The sequence below is a fragment of the Calonectris borealis genome, chromosome 2, assembly GCF_964195595.1.
Source record: "Calonectris borealis chromosome 2, bCalBor7.hap1.2, whole genome shotgun sequence".
Lineage (NCBI taxonomy): Eukaryota > Metazoa > Chordata > Aves > Procellariiformes > Procellariidae > Calonectris > Calonectris borealis.
The window spans coordinates 9,689,777-9,706,311 of NC_134313.1; the positions used below are offsets into that span (position 1 = coordinate 9,689,777).

The 16,535-nt window shown below is 40.1% G+C and overlaps 1 protein-coding gene across 1 annotated transcript in view; it reads left to right on the forward strand.

The window, feature by feature from the left end:
* The first annotated feature begins 10,149 nt into the window (after window positions 1–10,149).
* The window catches only part of LOC142078517 (dynein axonemal assembly factor 11-like), a 53,067-nt gene continuing 46,681 nt past the window's right edge, over window positions 10,150–16,535 (forward strand). The window contains exons 1-3 of the mRNA XM_075141142.1: window positions 10,150–10,397; window positions 11,470–11,679; window positions 12,487–12,656. Of these exons, the coding sequence (XP_074997243.1) occupies window positions 10,231–10,397; window positions 11,470–11,679; window positions 12,487–12,656 (547 nt within the window). The 5' untranslated portion in view covers window positions 10,150–10,230. The remainder of the gene's footprint in view (window positions 10,398–11,469; window positions 11,680–12,486; window positions 12,657–16,535) is intronic.

Below are 16,535 nucleotides of genomic sequence, written 5' to 3' on the forward strand. Positions count from 1 at the left end.
AAAAATTGCATTTATATAGAGGTAGTTCCAACGTTAGTGAAAGAGTCCCAAATCCATGCAAAGAAAGAGAAGAAAGAGCAAGCACTGACTGTTGATGGAGGCTGAAGGAGATCCTGGGAGGCAGGTGAAGTTACTGCATAGCGGAGTGGTACCTCCTGATGCTCTGCATGGCTAGAAGGGAGCAAGCTACTCGTTCTGGATGAAGGCAGCTTTGCTGTGCCATGTTACAGCCCAATTAAACCACTTTCTGTGTATCTATTTGCTATTTCTTGGGGGCATAGTCAACATTGGCTGTGCTATGAATATTGTTTTGCAATGAATGTTAGACCTCTTGAGACTTAATTGTGCTTTTGCATCGGAAACAGTGCTGTGCAATGTGTTGCTTACTTCTGCCTTAACATATTGCAGCCATATGTCTTGGAATTGTGTTTTGGTTTTGCGGGGGGGATCTGTAGATTGGAACACATCAGTAAATATTTTACTGAAGTTTTTTTAAAACCTTGATGAGAACAGTACTGAACAGAAAATGTACTAATATCTGCTCTGATTTTACACTGATTTCCTGGATTATTTCCCTGTGAGACTGAAATTCAGCATATGCTTTCTGGTGGATCAACTTGACTCACAAACATATCCCAGCGATAAGTTTTTCATGGTCTGCCATTTTTGAGAGCTGACCTCAGGGTGGGTAAGGGAAAGGGACAGAAGGAATGTCCTGCCAAGACAACGACTGTGTTGGAGTCACCATTTGAGCACTCAGCAGCAGGGTGTTTATCACAGGTCCTACTGATATTGGGGAGTACTCTAAGAGGAAAGGAGAGGCTAACAAGCAAATCACTGCAAAACATGCAAGGACAGCTTTGAAATCAGATTGCCAATATGAATGTGTAGAGAGAATTTGCAGCTTGGACTGAGGGAAAACAGGACTCCCAAACTCACATCTGTCCAACCTGGTGGAATCCAGCAGTGAGAACGAAAAAAAATGCATCGCATCTGCCAGCAGGCAATACCAATCACTTTGTAAAACTAATGTGATATTTTCCTGTCTCCTTTGTGGTCCTGTGAAAACCGGGATGTCCTCAGGGGCTGAAGGATGGTTGTCAGTTAAGAGATTAGCCCTGAGTGTCCGGCCTTGCCTGTAAAATGCTTGCGAAGCATTTGTTTATGGGAGGAGTCACTTGTTTCTTGATACTTGGCCATTGGGTCTGTGCTGGCATCGCATGGACACGTTCCTGGAAGGCTATTGTAGTTCTGGTCTCTCTCCTCAATTACCTTGTAGGCCACAATCAAATCCTTGATCTTTATGCAATGCTGGGTAGCATCCAAGCTATAAAACCACTCTGCCTCTAGCGTATCATGATCCGTCACTGGATACCAAGGCTGCCTGTGCCTTTTCCTCTCCCTAGCAGTTAAATTAGTCCAGGACATCAGTTTGAATTCAGCTGGAAAGACGACAAGTAGGTATGGCACAGGCAGAGCTGGAAAAATTGCAGACAGTTCCAGAAAGGCCTGCGTACGCTCAGTACAAGCTTCACAAATTTAAACTTTGCTTAAATACTGGCATACAGGCGGAAAGGGACTCAGTCACTGTCAGACCACAGTGGTTATTTACATACAAATAGAGAGACAAATGATAAGGGTGGTGTGTAAAACAGCATGGAAGACAGGCGTTTTAAAGAATGTTATTAGAGTATCACTGTCAATTGTTATTTGTCTTCATTTATGCACCGATCAGTATGATTTATTATAGAGATGACCATGACATCAGTATCCTCAGTATTTTGCCAGTCCCAGTTGTCTCAGGAACCAGCGGTACCAACACCTTCTCAACTATAGGTTTTCAGTATATATAAAGCTATACTATGATCCTTTAGAATTATGTGTTGGCCAAAGGCCTTCACCCCACATCAGTACAAGACCCTCCACCATTGGTCCATGTAGATCACATCAGGACTGTCACAGAAACCATCCAGGGCCTCGGGTACACTGTTCAGCAGTACATCACCGCCTCCAGAGGAACATTGATTTTCATTTTGGTACTCATAATGTAACAAGGAAACTCCCAACCAAAGATTCAGATTTTATGTGTCTAGTTAGAGCACTTAGGTGGTACCCTAGAGCTGTGTGTATCTACATGGCCTGTTCAGCTTTCAGCCACCAAGGTGCTGCTATGCAGGTGGTCTGTCCAGCATTAACTGCAGTGACATGGAAGACAAGGAACGTGGGCAATCAAGTCTTCACCATGTCATATGCGTTCTTCCTAGGTTGGCCACATTGTGCTGGGTTTGGACATGCCCTTTTATACCCTTTAGAGCGGAGAGTGATCCATCTCCCCATACTGTCCTACCTGGTTTAGTCCCTGTCCTTTCCCTCTCAGTCTGCGTGTCCTAAGATGCTGCATGTAGATTTGTGCTGGAAGCTTGATGACCTGCCATGAGCATGCACGATTCATACAGTGCTTCCCCTGCCACCTCAAGCCCCATTCCCACACATTCTCCATTCAGACCAGTGAGCGGTGCATTAATGTTTCTGTTCTCTGCAAATAAGATGCTGCTAGAGCACAACTGGCCAACAGCTGGCTCTGTCCTGGCTGCTTCTGGTCACTGCAGACACTGTAGAGTGCTAATTCACAAACTTTTGTAATCCTTAATAAAATTAAGTCAGCCAGCTTTTAACATAGATGTGTTTGTTGCTTTTCTTGTGTTCCTGCCTTCTTGTTCAGTAACAGTCAGACCTTCTTGTGAGGAAGTTTATAAAGAACTCTAATGAGGACTCACCATTTCCATTAGGGACCTCGACTAAATTCTGCCTTGACTGATGGATTTGAGTATTAGTCTCTTCCTTTTGTTTTCTTTCTCTGATAAAATAGTTTTTAAAGGAGCGGTATTTTTGGATGCAAGGTGGGGGATTTGCGGATTTTAATGGAAGCCATTCTCTTCTTTTCCCCACATATGATTTTCCACTACTCTTATATTTTGATGTGACATTGTATAAAATTCCTCCCAAGCATATTCCCATGTCTACATCAAGTTATATACCAACCAAATTTCCTTCTGATACCGTATAATCAAAGAGCAAGGACATGCAACACAGACTGGTCATGGCTTTGCACAAAGAAGTATCATTGTAGTAATGAGATGGGGGTTGGTCTCTTCTCCCAAGTAACAAGCGATAGGACGAGAGGAAATGGCCTCAAGTTGCGCCAAGGGAGGTTTAGATTGGACATTAGGAGAAATTTCTTTACTGAAAGAGTGGTCAGGCCTTGGAACAGGCTGCCCAGGGAAGTGGTTGAGTCACCATCCCTGGAAGTATTTAAAAGACGTGTGGCTGAGGCGCTTAGGGACGTGGTGTAGTGGGTATGGTGGTGTTGGGTTGATGGTTGGACTCGATGATCTTAGAGGTCTTTTCCAACCTTAATGATTCTATGATTCTATGATTGTGCATCGCAGACTTGCTTGATTTAGATCTTTTCTAAACACTTTTTGTCTATCTGGACTGTGTGTGTAGTATAATATAGAGGTAGCTGACGTAGCATTATTGCAAGTAAGCTCTTGTTGAGATCCAAGCAGTGTGGATGTATCGGCAAGCTCAGAGCTAATTCTAAGTTTTACAGGTCTATGCGTTGTACTCCCCTACGCAAAACAGAAATGCCCTTTGTTGCCTGTATTGTAGGGGGGAAAAAAATCAAGCCTGAAACTAAGAAAGTCTCTGAGAGAGTGGAGTGGGATTTCCATCTGATAACATTAAAAATTATTTTGTTCCTCTTTCAAAGCAAATTAATCTTTGTTCATACAGCTGACCCAATAACGTTATTAAAATTGTACATGATGTGTCAGTTCTCTAAACTGCAATGAAAGCTAACTTTATGCAGGATCAGCCTTCTCTTAAAATTGAAATAAAATGTCTGGATTTGTGAAAATTTTTTTTTAACTCCTAGGGTACCTCAAACATTGCGAAGTGGCTCTGCTGCATAAAGGAATGCACTTAGTTTAAATGTTATCATTCACAAAGGTGAATTAAAATGAATCTTAATTTTCCTTGCAGTAAGTCTTCAGGCAAGGAGAGTTTCATAGACCTTCAGTTGGACCCAGTGTGGCTGGGTGGCTGCTCTGAAGTTCTCAGAACCAGCCCTTCCCTGCTCGTTTTTTGAATGTTTCAATTAATTTTCAGGTATCTCAGAATATTTTTTTTATTGTTAAGTACTGTATAAACAGCATTAGCAAAGAGCTGTGATATGGGACAAATGGCCTGATTTGATGATCACTGAAGCTGGTGGAAAAGCTAAAGGCTGTGAGCTTTCCGGGAGGTTCCAAGAGGGTTACAGAAGCATCAAATTACTCTCAATTGCACTCAGTTAATAAGCACTCTACTCCCTCCACCATGGCCACTCAATTCACTCTACCCTTTCTGAAAATTGTGTGTTTACCATAATAGTGCACTGCATTGAGTTGCAGTGGCTTGCTGAGATGGCAGACCTGTGGCGTAATATGTGCTAAAAGCTCATCTGCACACCCACAAAGGAGCACAGAGAGACAAGGCAGGAGGGGAAGCCCAAATAATACCCTGCCCCAGGGTGTGCTTCCAGGCCCATCCCAGGAGCCATCAGCCCATCAAAGGCCCATCTGCACCAGCCCAGAGGAGCACAGGGGCACAATGGCAGGTGGGAACCTGAAATAAGGACTCAGAGGAAAGGACACCCTCTCTGGGTCCCTCCCAGGGCTGATGGACAGCCTCAGCTCCAGGCATAAAACCCACCCAGATGAGTCAACACCAGAGCACCTCTGGGACCAAGGGGGTTGCTGCCTGGGGGCATGGGACACGTTATGGCCAGGAGTATCTCTAAGGGCGATGCTGTGGGCTGCTGAGGACCAGGGGAGTCCCAACCAGCTCTGTGTGTGTGTGTTTGATGGTCGTACCAGCATCTGGAGTAGAGCTGTGGCCCTGACGGCTTATACCTGCAGGTGCCAGCAACTGGGGAAACTGGGGTCTAGGGGCAGCTATTGGGCAGACTGAGTGTCCGAGCCCAGTTGCTAGAGAGATCCAGCTTGTACAGATGTGTACATATCTATGTATTCTCACTAGTGGACCTCCATCCTGTTCAGCCAGGGAGGTGAGAAGGATGAGGCCATTGGTGCTCTATGTGAGTACTCTGTATGTCTGTCTTTGTCATCTGTGTTGCCAGCTGTGTGTGTATATATGTATATGATGTACACATGTGCTCTGTGTGCATGTGCCTACCAGATATACATGCTTGGACTTGACGCTGATGGGACCGGGGACATGGAGCTGCCCCAGCCTCACATCTCGTGGACTGCCAGACCCAGCACAGTGTGTTTTCCACTGGCAATGTGCTTTCTCCTTTATTTGTAGTGTTGTCGAAAATAGAGTAAGTCTGGGAGAAGAGTAGAAAGATATTGTGGTATTTAGTATTGTAATTTCTCGTTTCCTTCCTCTTGTGGGTTGAACTTGTAATGTATGCAACAGGCATAAAACTACTGCAGAGCAAGCTTGTTGGGGTGTTCATTGCCTAGAATTTGAAATCTGGCAGTTGAGATGGAGCTTGGGTGGGGTGGGCAGTTTGAGGCGCAACAGGTAACAAAAAAAGTTGTGTATAAACCTTTGTGTGTGTATATAAACTATAGGCTAGCACCTATCTATAAAATATTCACTAATGCACAAAGTTTACGCATCAAAAGCTTGTGGAACAGTGAGTTTCAGATATGAATAGTAGTGATTAAAAAAGAAAACACCTCTAAGTCTAAATATGAGATAGACACAGTATATTTTAACTATATAGACAAACATGAAAGGCCAATGTCCTTCAAAAAAGCAGCCCAAGCTCAGAATTAACTGCTGCTTGTTGAGAAGAATATGAAAAGAAACCAAAAATACTCCCAAGAAGTAACCTGTGCTGTAAATCAATGTATGTATAGAAATTCTTCAGTAGGTGACCTAGTTTTAAAGACCATTGGGAATTTATGTCCATTGCCTGTAGAGAGACAGGGTGGCCTGGGAAATCCTACTGTGATGACGACCATGCGTCCATGGAAATAGCGTTGGACTAAATTTCCTCATTAGCATAATTCCACTAAATTAAAAGAAGTGATGTGAAGAACGAACATGGCCCTGTGTTTTCACATTTGAGCAAAAGGACCTTAATATGTTCATTTTAGTTTAACTCCCAAACAGAAGCTCTTTTGTAACATCCTAATTGCCTAATTCGTATTTTTGTTTCCTTCTCTGTGAGGTGAGAATTTTACATTCCTTCGGTATCAGTGGAATTATTTTTCCTTCTCCAGGGGAAAAAAAAATTATTAAATCAAATCAATCACATTTTACTAGATTTATGCTTTCTTTTTGTCAGTGATACATACAGACATCAGGAGAGGTACCTACTAGCATATTTTATCTATTTGTCTGGAGATGAAGTTTTGCTCCCTGAGATTGTATAATTCTTCAGTGTCAAGCAGCTGATTTATGTTACTTTTGTGTGTAATAGTTCTACAGCCAAATCATTTTGATTGCCAGGACATCTTATTCAGGCTCCATTTCTCTTACATGGATTTGATTTTATTTTTGTACACTTTAAGGTATGATGAATTGATACCTTACATCGTATGAAACGTATAGAGTGGAACAATAAATATGTTTACAAATGGCTTTATTCCTTTCTCCTTTCAAAGGAATTTATCTTAACATTGCATGGTATATATTTGCAATAATGTTTTTGACCGTGAAACTTAAACAACTCTGAACTCTCACCAAATGCATCTTCTGTATAATAGTGCTTTTGCAAAATATCTTGTTACTATACACGGATATCTTGTTACTATACACAGATTTTTTTGGTAGCTGGATCATTTTCCTACATCAAAGCCCGTCAGGCTCACGAGTATTTCACCAAACGGAGTGATTTGGATATACCACTCTAAAGTTTTCTGAGTGAGGTAGAAAAGTAAAGCTGAAACAAAAATCTGTCTCACTTTTCTTTATGAGAAAAGGTTCTGTCTTTGTCCTCCCTATCATCATTGGAGCTAAATGTTATTTATAGTGTATCTTCTCTTTCGCAACAGCCTGCAAGAGCGTTCAATCTTCGGTTTGCTCTTCAAAATGAACGCTTCTGATGCGAGACTACTTTCCAGGAAGCATGACCTCATTCTGCCTCTGTGCCGCTGATTGCACGGGCTGTTTTCAAAAGGAAACAGGGGACTTCATAGACCTGCCTCTCCGAAGCCCCAGGGCTGATCTCTTCCAGGAAGCTGCAGAAGGAGCACCCTCCACTTAATGTCTCCGAGGCTCTCCTGTTGATGATGAGAAACTTTTTTGCATACGTGTGTTAATAGTGAAATGGATTTTCCAGGTTTGGAAGATTTTACACATATTTATCTCTTCATATATTTGTCAGCTGAGGAATAACTAAGCTTTGGATTCATTTATATACTGCTCTTCAGGAAGTTTTGTGGGTTTGGGAATGTTGTTATCATGACCTGCAGGGAGAAAAGACTAGACTGCTCTTCAGAAATGACGGATATGTGTGAACAAATAAAACTCTCTTTGCAGACACTTGTGTTTGGTAGGTACAATAGAATAAAACTGGTTGCCTGGGCTTCAGCTATTTTAACAGTTAGCACTGCATTTTGGTACATACTAATGTAAATATTTAGAATGTAAACATGGACAAAGGATTGCTGGCTACTAAGTGAGTGCATCATTGGCTTAAAGATTAATTTGATTTTTGGAGGGAAAGGTAATTAAAATTGGCTGTTTTGGACGGTGACTTTGTTTATATTACGACATGGGCTTTTGTGTGTTTTGAAATTCAAGGGGAGCTGTTGCCTTAAACTTTTATTTGAATTCTTGATATAAAATATTGCTGCATTCACCTCAGATACACTTTTAGTGAGATTTCTTAAAGCTGTTGATCCTTTCTCATGTCATAGTTTAAAGGTTCTGTATGATGCTCATTTTGTGGATTACAGATATAGTACTACTGCTTCATTGTACAGTGGTGGTTGAGATGCTTTGTTTTGGCTTGCTTATATTGTTACTATAGCTTCTCACGCTATTAATAGCCCAGAAATGGAACTGAATATTAAATGAAAGCAGAACACTGTGCAGCATTGTCTACAACGTGATGTTTCCATGCTTTCTCCAGCACTGATTGAATTATGATTTTCAGGAACCCTCATCATTAATGCATTGAGACAAAGATTTTCAAGATCAAAGGTGGCAAAAAAATGCATTGGACTGCCTGTTCTGACTGTTCACAGAAGCTTGATGTTACCATTACTTAAAATAGTTCGAAACTATTAAAAGAACTTAAAACTCTTCTTCAAAAGAGAGAAAGTCATCACCTCCCCAGTAATATATTTTCTCACTTTCTGTTATATATGTATATTTCTCACTTTCTGTTATAAATGTATGTATATACTCTGTTTTACCTTAAATTTTACTTCTGCGGAGGGTGGCAGAAAAACAGGAGTCCTGCAGAGACATACCTTGCAAATTTATGAGACAATTCAAATTAGTAAAGGAAGGACTGTGGTTTGTTCTGCCACTTTGATCCATATGTGTCAACACTTTCTAATGAAATCACTACCGGTATGTAAACTACTATTCTTGAAAGTTATTCTTTTTCAGTTGTTGCTACTTTATATTATCATAACTGAGAAAATCACTTGCAATACAACTGTGCTATGGATTCCAGTTGCTGGAAAGTTTCACTCTCAGATTATTAATGAGTTGTAGTAGGTATATTATAGATTATATATTAATCTATATTACCTGTTATCCTAGGGTGTATGAAACAGTCCTTTTCAAGATGTATGGAATATCACATGTTGCATCGACAGCAGGAGCAAGTAAATTTTGCACATTCATCAGAGCTTTTGATAAAAAAAATCTGTTGTGGAGGGGATTTTGTTTGACTGATAAGATTTGGGATTTTGCAGGTTTTAGTTTATATCCAGATCTACGAACCACCTGTCGAGTTCTTCTTGTATTTTCTTTTAGAGTTTAGATTAATTTCCTGGTTTTGACTATAATATTTTTGCACAATTAAAAATCATGATTTTGCCTAAAATAAGATAAATTATTTCAGAAGGTAATTGTATATGAAAAAAATAGGTCTACAACATGTCAGTCTATGAAATTCGCCACCAGTCTCACTTTTTGTACAACTTGCTGTGTAGCAATCATCTGACCGATGCTACTTGATCTCTTTGTACCTCCACCAAGTTTCTTCCAGTTGTCTCCTCCTCAGGTTGTTTTTGCCAGGATTAGAGAATAATTTGCTCATGGTAAAGTGAAATGTTGGGGGTTTTTTTTCAAAGTGTAGGAGAAATACTATATATGGGAGTAGGGTAATGGGAGTGATTTGTAAAAAATACCCTGGAAGGTTTTACTTCCATTCTTTGGTAACCCTTCCTGGTCCCAAGACTAAGTCAGCCTTCACACCCAGGCTGTGACTGACAACTGAGCTCCAAATGAGGATAAACAAGATTACCAAAGCGGAAACACTGAACTTCATGTCTTTTCTTTGCCTCTGCTCATAATTGAACATAAAAAAAAAATACTCTCTTAGACCTATCTCCTCTCATAGGTGAATGATGGGCATTTACCAACAGTGTTATAAGCATGACGCTCTCAGATATGAGAGGTAAGGTTATATAGGGAAAGATCATATCTTTTATCGTGCCATGTAATAACAGATATAAATTCTCCTTATGGATAGCCATTGCTCATATTTCCTAAGATGGATTTTGTCAGATGCTGAACCTCCGGCAGCACTTTGCAGACTTGAGCCATGGTAATCCAGACAAAGCCTATTTCCTTAGTCTCCTGCCACAATATTATTGTCAAATCTTTGTCACTGTAGCTGTCCCATGTTATGCCATGTCTGCAATTTTCATCTGAAAAATGTAATGGTAATTGTGGCCCTTCCATTCTACTCTGTATCTATTGCCAGGACATGAACTATTTTTGGCATAAAGCAGATTTCTGGGAAAACACCATTAAAATTACTATAGCTATTGCAGTTGTGTCCGTAATTATTTCTTTCAAGGTTGTAAGCTGTGCAGAGTACAAATATCTGATTACGGTTGGCTCTGGTTCTGTGTTGTCCTGGTTGGGATGAGTTTCCTATAAACGCTATGTCTTTCCTCCATTCTTTCGTCTGTTTTATTTCCTTTAACCTCTCCCTTAATTTCCATTTCTTTTTTAGCTTCTTTTATGATCTTTTTGATATGCACAAGGTACCTGTCAGTGAAGACCTGTCAACTGTTTGAGCTGTCAGTGGATATGATAACGACTCCTTCTTCTTTGGCCTTTGCCTCTGCAGGTTCAACAGCATTTGATGGAGAACATAGACACAGCCTCTCACAACCTATTTTTCCAAGGTACTGACGAAAATTATACTTGTTTAATTTTATTTTTATTTTGTTGGAGACTTTGTAAAATCCCTTTTGGGCCACTGAGAATTGTAGTGCTGATATTAATTTAATTACTGCTTTAAATGGAAGTTCAGCAGTACTGCTATGGAGATTGGAAGCACTGGCTTTGCAGTTACAAGGTTTTGGAGTATCTCTGTTCCACCTGCTCTCCGCTTTCCTGAAATTATGGTATCCCTCTGTGACATGCCATATGGAATAGTTAAACCTGATACTGAAACCCGTGTCAGCCACTGAATCAATCCAGTGTCTTCCTTTCTTTCCATGGATGTCACTGCATGGCCACTTGAAACTCAAAGGTGTTGAGGAGAAAGGACTCACCATAAATCCAATTTTACTTGAGCTAAGTAGAATGTCTACAACATTTAGATCATTTCACCTCTGTCACTACTCACTTCTATTTTAAATGCCACATAGTATATTTTTCTGTGCTATATTTCATCTCAAAGTCAATTGTGTTTCAGTGCTGGATGAAGTTATCACCATGTGTAGCCTTTATCCCATGTTGTTCTAGCTGCATGGTATTCTAGGATTTGTGAGAATTAAAAGTCATGTATACTTCAATCTTCATTAAGTATGGCTAGGTTATAAAAAGCAAATAAATCCTGCCTGGTTTAGAGGCACTCAGGCTTGCGCCATGCAGAGTAACTTAGAAGCAAAATACTTGAATACCTCTGACGGCTCCAGGTAGGTGTAGATCTGGCAGGACTCCTTGGCCAAGAGCGCTGCCGCAGAAACACACCATGCACTTTTCAATTCAAGCTGGCTCCATGCATTCATGAAATGCTCCACCTGGCATGAAGCCCTCCTGTCATCTGAAGCTCTGGAAAGCGTGATGGAGGCACACCCTAGCAGGCTGAAACGCCCTGGGTCCAGAAGTAATATAATTATATCCACGTAGTTTAAATCTATGTCATTACCAGCGCCCATCAGCTGGTAATGTAAATTCATTATTATTAAATCATGGCCTTGCACTATCTAGACATTCACTAAATTAGAGGGTTTCATTTCTCCTTTTCAGTTATGCTTCTGCCTTTTTGGATGATGACCCTGGCTATGAGTGTTCCACAAATCCTCTGACAAGCTCCCTTTCCACATGTCGCCGCAGCCCTCGACTGCTTTCTAATGGTTATTACGTTCTGACAGAAGACAGTTTTCTGTCTGATGAAGAGGGTAACGTAACACTGACACCATCCCAGACAAGTGTTACATATAAAGAGAATTTAGTTCGGTAAGTGAACTATGTGCAGAATTTACTCAATGTTGGCAATTGGCTCCACATCTCTGGACTTACCTGGTGGTATCTGTGTTGTGGCTGTCTACGTTTTGCTTGGCATAAGATCCGCATTGCTTCTTAATGGGAACATCTCGATTTAGTTTAGAGAGTGCAGTGATTGGAATAACTTGATTTTCAGTCATGTCTAATCTTACTACCCAAAAACTCTTCAGTACACAGTTGTTGCTGTAATTGGAGATGTGTCCAGTAAATAAAAAGGAGAGCAACAGCTCATTTTGCCAATGGGGTGTTACCTTGATAAGGAATAGGAAAAAAGTGTGTATGTGTATATATATATTACTCATATATATATAAAAATAGAAAGGTCTGGTCCTGGAATTCTTACTCAGGGAAAAATCTCTCTTGATTTCGGAAGAACATCAGTTTAGGAAGGTACATAAAATGTAGTTCAAAAAAGTTGAAGTACAGTGGATTCAGGCTGCGCCAAATGGGATATGGTAGGGTGAAACTCATGGGTAGCGTGAGACCACTCACAGTAATATCAGAGCCCAATAACTGTAGTTTTGGTATTACAATATCCAATATCATAATGCCTGATATATTGCCATGCTGCTAATCCACTCCCTGACATCACCGCAGTGTGCCGCAGTCATTCTTGGTGACATACCCAGGGTCAAGAACAGAGCTAGGAGCAGCACCCAGAACCTGGTTCTTTCATGTCGATCCTGCAAGCTTTAGAGCTCTGTCCCTTCAACAAGAATCATGAACTCTGTTCCTTGACAACGTGTCTTTTCTTTCTAGCGTATTCAGGCGAAGGAAGAAAATCCGTCGCTCTCTTGCCAGCTTGTTCAATCTCGGTGCCTCCAGTTCATGGCTCAGCAGCACCGTCCTCAGCAATATGGATTCCTCCCATGTAGATGATCCTTGGCCTGATGGATGCTATAAACTAGAAGCCAGTCAGAGTGATAGTGGTAAGCCCTGACCAGGTACCAAGTAATCGAGCTACAACTTGCAGTCTATATTTAGTGGGACTTGGGTATCTCTTTCTATAGGTTTTGCAGGGGTTGTCTGCCAAGATGTGCAGGTAAAGAATAAATGAACGACAGAATTGTAAGTGGTGAATTGAGCTCCTGGCGTTAAAACAGAATATAAGTCCAGAAGGACCTTGTGCTAAAAGGGCATTTTTAGACTGACTTTGAATCCAAAGTCATCACCAGGGATGTTTATGATGGTGTCACTAATAACTGGCTCTGTCTGCTTTCACCAGGCTGTTTTAATAATTTCATTGTGTTATGCTCTATGCAGTTCTGTGTATCTTCTCCTGCATACATTGAACCTGCCAATTCCCTACTCCTAACAATTTGGAAACCTCCCTGTGATTAAGTAATTAATTTCCCCCCCCCCCCCTAAAATTCATTAACACAAATTCTCAAAGCTCTTCTTTTGTGTAGTCTCAATTACATATGCACTTTTTGTAGGTGATTCAGACTTTTCTTCTGAATATAATAGCGATGTGCCACAAAGGCAAACTCCAGCATCTAATGGAGCCTCTCTCACCAAAGACAAGGAGTTTCTTCAGCCTGGGAAACCATTTTGTGCTTCACAATCCTGCTCTCCATTTATGATAAATGCAAACGAAGAGACTTTGAGCAGTGCAGGTATGTTACATTCTTTTCCTGATATGCCTCATTTTTAGAGTGAACCGAAAATACTCACATTAAACATGTTGATATGGCTCCTTGTAGAATAGAATTTATTTCAAGAAACATAAATTTTAAAAGACTGCTTAAAAATAATAAAATCTTAAAATTGGTATTTATTTGTTCACTCCTCCATGCTCACATCTTTTCCTTTCCTATTTTTAATGAAAATAGAAAAAGAAAAAAGTGGAGTGAAGAGGAAAACGGAGGAAAGGGCATGGGAACAAAAACCGAAACAGGCAATTATTCAGCAAGGCTTGTTTTCTGAGAGCCTGGAGGGCACAGTGTCTCTATGGTCATGGGGGAAAAAGACTCCTGAGAGACACTCAGAGCATGAAAATTAGATTTCTGCTTTCTGAATCTCTTTAGGTGAATTCTCTTAAAAAAAAACTGAGGAGACTGGCCTCACAGGCTGAAGGTAGTCTTTGCAAACACCTCCTGTCATATATTTACTTTCCTGAAAACTCATGAAAATTATTTTCCTGATTTTTGTTTTAGAATCCAGCACAGTGCGAAATGTCCTTTCTCAGATGGTTGCACTGATCATGTGTTTGATCGTTTCAATATGTACAAGGTAGTTTTTATTTCTTTTATTTGTTGTTTCTGATATTAATGCTTACTCCATTTCAACTGGTGAATTAGGGGTCACATTTTCAAAGTTAGATCTATCTTACTGTGAAAATATATTTTCACATGATAGTCGTCGCAGGCAAATATCTGAGCTATACAGATATGAACAAAATAAGAAATATATACTCAGATATGACAACTGCTTTGTCAAGTGTGTTTGGACAGGGGTTTTGAAAGGCTGAGAAGAATCAGAAGGGATCCATGTCTTTCTAAGAGACCAATATGGGTGTTTCCCTCAGTCTGAGAATGCTGAGGTCTTTTTTCCTCCTCCTTTGAGGAGATTATCCTCAATAGCTTAAGTAATTTAAAGTTTCAAATTACAGTTCACCTAGGAGAGTTCAGAGGGTTCATCTGCAAGAACCTTCTCTACTCCTCCCACCCAGGCTTCAACTCTATTAACCCAATATGCACCCCTTGGTTTTTTCTAACCTTTATGGATATTGTTATATTCTCAGATATTTTCTGGGAGGATTGTCTGCCACTTTGTTGCTGATAATTTTAGTTTGTAAGTACAGACTTTCTTTATATTCAACACACAATATTTTACTAAGTCACATCTGAGGACCAAAACCCATCCTTGGATGTATATCCACAGCTCTAATTGATGCTAACAAGAGCAATATGTGGGCATATGGAGACAGAATGTAACCTTCAATCAGTTACAGGATTTTGCACTTAAATTTCACAGTTCTTTTGTCCCAAGATGCTGCTGTGTCATCTTTCTTCTGTCTTGACACATCTTTAAAAACAACTAAGTTTTGGTAAGTGCCTCCAATGTCATGTGATGAATAGAGGAATTTAGAAATTTTATATTAAGAAGAGAAAGGAGAGATCCCTTCTGTTGTTTTAATGTCAAAAGATAGAAGGCATGATCTGAAGTTATTGATGGAGGATTTGGCTTTTCCTGTTTCTGATTTGTATTGTAGAAACTTCCTGTTTATTTTGAAAAACTGCCTTTTCATAATGTGCAATAAACGTTGTAACACCTATTTGTTAGCAGAAAAGGAAGATAATATGCCATAACATGAAGATGCAGAGTCAGAGCAAGGATAGTAACTTATAATGAATCCAGAGGTGTGCTTTCAAGCCTTATACTGAAGTCCACTCCCAGGCCACCAAACTGAGCCTTTATTTTTGACTGGAAAAATAAAAACAGCTAACTATGCTGCTAGCCACATCACCACCTTCCAGGGACTACAGAATTGATATGAGTTGGCCCCACTAACCCAATGCACCATTAGGTTCAGGACAGACCTTTACCTTTGGCTTTTACTGTAGTCTATAAAAGTCTTTGAAAGAAGTATTTAATCAGTCTGATCAGTTGAATAAAAGTGCTGATGTTGCTGTTTCAGATTGCTTTATTTCAAAGGTTTGCACAGAGCTGTAGCTTCTAAGTCCTTCTGGAGAAAGAGACTTACACATTCAGAAAGTCTGAATTACGTCTTTAGAGCAAGCTCATACATAGGCCTCCACGCTACAATCATGTGTATGTGCTGGATTTATGAATTATCATTCTTTCACTTTTTACACAGCAGAAAATTCTTCTGAGTGTGTAAAATCTAAAAGCTGCTAAGATTAAAAACATTTGGGCTTATCTCAATTTTTATGTGGTGAAAGTGAAGGTCAACAAGGACATTGTTTCTGAAACTGTGTCAAGGTTCAGGAGTTCATTGTATCCCAAGGGCAACAAGACAATCTGGCAGACCTCTTAGCCTTTGAATTGAGTATGTTGGAAGTTAGACACAAGAAGGCACAACTTGGAGAGCCATATTGCAATGATAGTCTCAGATTTTGAGCATCCAAGGGTCTTACCACAACACTTCAGATACTCAAGGATGGTATGTTACACTTTGTTATTATGTCATTATTCCCAGTAACATCAAGGCCACCAGGTTAGGACTAGCGTGTTGCAAACGCGTGCTCCAAAGTACCGCTTTCTCACTTCCTGAATAGTTTAGCCCTGAGTCATAAACAAAGCTGTTCTTCACAAGAGGAGAACAAATACACCCTGAGAGCTTTCCAGTCACCGGTATACAGAGAATACCTCTTATGCTCATCACAAGAGAGAAGTTACCTGCTCAAACAAGTAGTCCTACGGCTTAGCTAAATTTGGCAAACCAGGACCTACATATATACTGATTATAACAAACTGTGGTTTAAATTAGGATATACAAAAATGTATGCTTTATTTTTTTTCCCCCAGGAAATAATTGGAAAGAAAGAATAATTGGTGAGTATATGTTTAAGTTTAGAAAGAATTCCATACTTTTTGGGGTAAGCCCTATTAGGAAACAGGGTTAAGCATGCCAGAAAGGTTCCCTGGGCTTTTCGTTAAAAGAAGGTTTAGCTGTCGGACCCTCGCCGGTTTCCACTGCTAATTTCTCCACTTTGCTATCTAAAACTCCTTTTTCATTTTATTTGATGAAATATTTTTTTATTGTTTGACAACAGTTGCTAAATAGTGTAAGCTGTTAAACAAGTGCTGTGCTTCATGTTTTTCAGTAACGGGCAAAGCAAGTC